The sequence below is a fragment of the Trypanosoma equiperdum genome (genome assembly GCF_001457755.1).
Source record: "Trypanosoma equiperdum strain OVI genome assembly, contig: ctg_167, whole genome shotgun sequence".
In the NCBI taxonomy this organism is placed as follows: Eukaryota; Euglenozoa; class Kinetoplastea; order Trypanosomatida; family Trypanosomatidae; genus Trypanosoma; species Trypanosoma equiperdum.
The window spans coordinates 9,321-13,094 of record NW_027123704.1 but is presented as its reverse complement, the minus strand read 5'-3'; the positions used below and the strand labels follow the sequence as shown (position 1 = coordinate 13,094).

Below are 3,774 nucleotides of genomic sequence, written 5' to 3'. Positions count from 1 at the left end.
ATATATATATATATATATATTTCGTATAAATTTCCGCGTGTGTTTACATGTACATGCGCTTGTGTGTCGGTGCCATTTCGTTGGTTTTCCATCTGCTGTACTGAGTTGTTTGATTTTGCTCGTGTCATCTTCGGCACAGTGTGCATAAGTTCATCGATAACTGTTTGACCGTATCCCTGCGTCTCTTCTTCTATACATACATGCATACACACACACATACATATATATATATATTTGTTTTTTTAAATTCTGTTGTGCTTCCGATGTGGATGCGAAGTCTGGATCTGCGAATTTTCTTTTCCTTCTCCCCCTGTTTCGTAGTGTGACTTCTCTTCTTCATGGAGGCGAAGCATGCGCCATTGAAAAAGGTCCGTGTGGCGGACACGGTTGTTCAGGCATGCTACGCCCATGCATTCTCCACGGAGCAGGAGGAGGTGATGGGTTTACTGCTCGGGGAAATATGTGTTGCAAAGGACTCCGATCCATATTCGGATGTTGGAAGTGAAGATTTCCGTTCCAGCCCTATTTTATACAAGGAAGCCAACGTGTGGGATTCGTGGGTAGTGCAGCGCAGCGTGCGTCGCTCGGACCGTGTGGAAACTGCGCCTGAGGTGCTTTCCGGCGCTAGTGAGGAAGCAGAGCGTTGCACAGAGTTAGTGGGGACACATACACGGGTTATAGGTTGGTATCACAGCCATCCACGTATTACACCATATCCCTCGCACGTGGACCTTCGCTCGCAACTGTCATACCAAATGCTGGAGAGTGGATGGGTGGGTCTCATATTCAGTGTTTTCTACTGCGACAGCACGCAGCGGAATGCCACATCTATTCACTGCTTCCGTACGGGACCTGGTGAAACACATGAGATGGTGGAGTTGGAGGTTGTTCCCATTTCCCAGATGCCGCTCAAATCACCACCTGTGATTGATATAACATACCGGCTTTTGCAAACGTTTCGAACGGAAGTGGAGGCGGCTGTGGAACTCGTTCGTCAGCGATGTGGTGGGATGGCTGATGCCGTAGAGGCGGCACGCGGTTTGCAGGATGCTCAATTCTACACGCTGAACAAATTGATAGCGGAACCTGCTCTATTATATTTGCTGCGCGCCAATGACGAACTGGAAACGAAAGTTGTCGCTCTGGAGAACCGGCTGCGTATTTCCAAGTGAGAAACTGGTGCGTGGGGTATAACTACGAACCAGCGATGTTCTGACGTTCTCTTTTCTTAGTCTTCGAAGGTATCTTTGCTTATGGACATAGCGGTCACTTTAGTGTGCAACGTTACAACTCCGCGACTTCTTTGCTCTTCTCGCCTTCGTAATTTAACGACCGGTACTTGTTTCGCACACGTGATTTTGCAGTTTGGTTGGATATGGAATTTGGTACTTGCCGGCAGTTGTGTGTGCTGAAGCGACCAAAACAGCGAAACAAAACAACATGAAGTTGTGTTGTTGCACTCCGCGTGACGCGATACTCAGAAGTGATATATGTTTTGTTTTTTCACTTGTTGCATTTTTTTTTGAAGAAAAAAAAAGAGTTTTGTGCTGAGTGAGTTAAGTTGTTCAAGTTGCGAGTGCTATCTTTGCTTCTGAGTTGTTACTTCCTTTTACTTTCCTTGGCATCTTCTTTGTTTCTCTCTCTTTTTTTTTTCCTCCTCCCTGCTTTTTCAGTGATCTTTGTGGCCGTTGGAGGAGACATTGGTTATAACATATATAGTATTTCTCTTTTTTTTTTTGAAGGGGGCACAAGGGTTTCTTCTTTTGTGTCCTTCAGGTGTTTTATATATCACATATTTATACACAAATATATATATATATTCGCCTGCTATAGTGATCATACATGAGCACACGTCTGTGCGAGCCGTCTTTACGTGACGACGGCGCGCAGAGAGGAACTCCTGCCAGCCATGGGAAATGGTGCGACACGGGAGCTTTTAAGTTGGATGAAACGCCATCCCCAGTCGTAGCGAATGTTTCTTCGACATCTGATGCAAGTTTTCAATTTAACCGAACCCCTTCCCCCGGTAAACATCAGAACCACGCAGCGGACCGTTCCATGTGGTCTTTGGACGATTTTGTTATAATACGAAAACTTGACGAAGGCCGTTTTGGGAAAGTTTACCTTGCTAGGGAGAAGCAGAGCAAATGCGCTGTGGTCCTCAAATGCATTTCAAAGGATATGATTCGCTTTCACAGCCTTGCCCACCAACTACAACGTGAAGTGGAATTACAGGAATACGCTGGGCGCTACCACAAGAATGTTCTGCGTCTTTTTGCGTACTTTTGGGATGATGTGCGGATCGTTCTAGTGCTAGAATATGCAGATAGTGGAACCCTACAGGATTTGCTTGATTGCTACAGAGAAAAGGAGCAGAGATCCTCTCTTCCTGATGATAAGGTGCGTACCATTCTCCTACAGCTTCTGTCGGCATTGGCTTTTTTGCACGAGAGGGACATTATTCACCGTGATGTAAAACCAGATAACATCCTTTTTCATGGAGAAAAGCTGCTTCTCGCCGATTTCTCTTGGGCCGTGCGCGTAAACAACAGCGACCCTCGGTATTGCAGACGCCATACGGTTTGTGGCACGCTGGACTATCTAGCACCTGAACAAGTGCTGAAGCGTGGTTGCACTACCAAAGCTGATTTGTGGGCTGTTGGTGTAGTAGCATATCGTATGCTTTGCGGTTTCCTGCCCTTCGAGATGTTAGATGCACGAGACGTGTGTTCATGCATTGCCTCCGGTGCCATTCGTTACCCTTCACAGTTGTCACCAACGGCACGACATTTCCTCCAAGGACTTTTGCGCGTGGATGAGGCCTTGCGGTTTTCGTGCCAGGAGGCGTTGAACCACCCGTTCATGAGAGGGGACTGTAATTGTCGCATAAGCAACCGTTACATCGAGAGTAAGCACCGAGCACGTGCTGAGGAGCCGGTGTTACAACACCAAGGTAGTTTTGACACAACCAAAAATGGCACCCGATGGATTCAGCAGAAAAAAGAGTCGTGGTGCTGCAGCCGAGCACCCACGTTGAATGTTCCGGAGCCGGTTCATCATACTGGCACCAACTGCGTCGCCAACCACAGCCACAACCATAAAGATATGGATAAAAGTACAACGTTGAGTTGCCCCTCGGCTTCTGATATTGTTCGAGTTCGCGCCACCACAGAAAGAGTCCGTTGTCCCGTGGATGATTATTCTGGTACGAGCGCAAGCCTCATAACTATAAGCCCTCTGCGATCAACAGAATGCATGCAAAGTTTGAGCAACGTAAGTACCCCCAGTATCGTATCTCAGACTCACAGTGAGTGGCTCCACAGTGCTTCTCCGATCAGTCACACTCCCGTCGTAGCCGCGGCAGCCACATCGAAGTGTAGTCGTGATGACGTTGGGACATCAAGTTATGGTGTGAGTTACAGTGGTATTCGGTTACACAACAGTGCAAGCGACGGCAGTGGGACTACCACCGGGCAACATCATGCGCAATTAGGAACCTCAACACACTCTTCTTTCGCATTTGCGCCGCCTACCTCCGCAAGATATCGCCGTGATATTAGCGGCTATCATCGCATTAACGGCCGGGGCAGCAGTCCGAGTGATCATGAGGAGTATGAAGTGGCTAGCTGCGCTTTGAGGTTATGTTTTGATGATGAGGATGATGCCGACAATAATTGTAGCGGCGCCCTGCATGCCGCGGCTTCCAACCGCCCAAAAACTTTGAAATCAGGTGTGATGATGAATGGTACGGCACCGCCCTCTCATCATAAAGGG

General features: G+C 47.8%; 2 protein-coding genes across 2 annotated transcripts in view; both read left to right on the top strand.

The window, feature by feature from the left end:
* Positions 1-338: 338 nt before the first annotated feature.
* TEOVI_000045200 (Lys-63-specific deubiquitinase BRCC36, putative) lies at positions 339-1,172 on the top strand (the record flags this gene model as incomplete). Its single annotated transcript, XM_067222697.1, has 1 exon — positions 339-1,172. One exon carries the CDS (start codon positions 339-341, stop codon positions 1,170-1,172), a length of 834 nt encoding a protein of 277 aa, XP_067078798.1.
* Positions 1,173-1,842: 670 nt separating this feature from the next.
* Positions 1,843-3,774, top strand: part of TEOVI_000045100 (protein kinase, putative) — a gene marked incomplete at both ends in the record, with an annotated part of 1,995 nt that continues 63 nt past the window's right edge. The window contains one exon of the mRNA XM_067222696.1: positions 1,843-3,774. Within this exon, the coding sequence (XP_067078797.1) occupies positions 1,843-3,774 (1,932 nt within the window).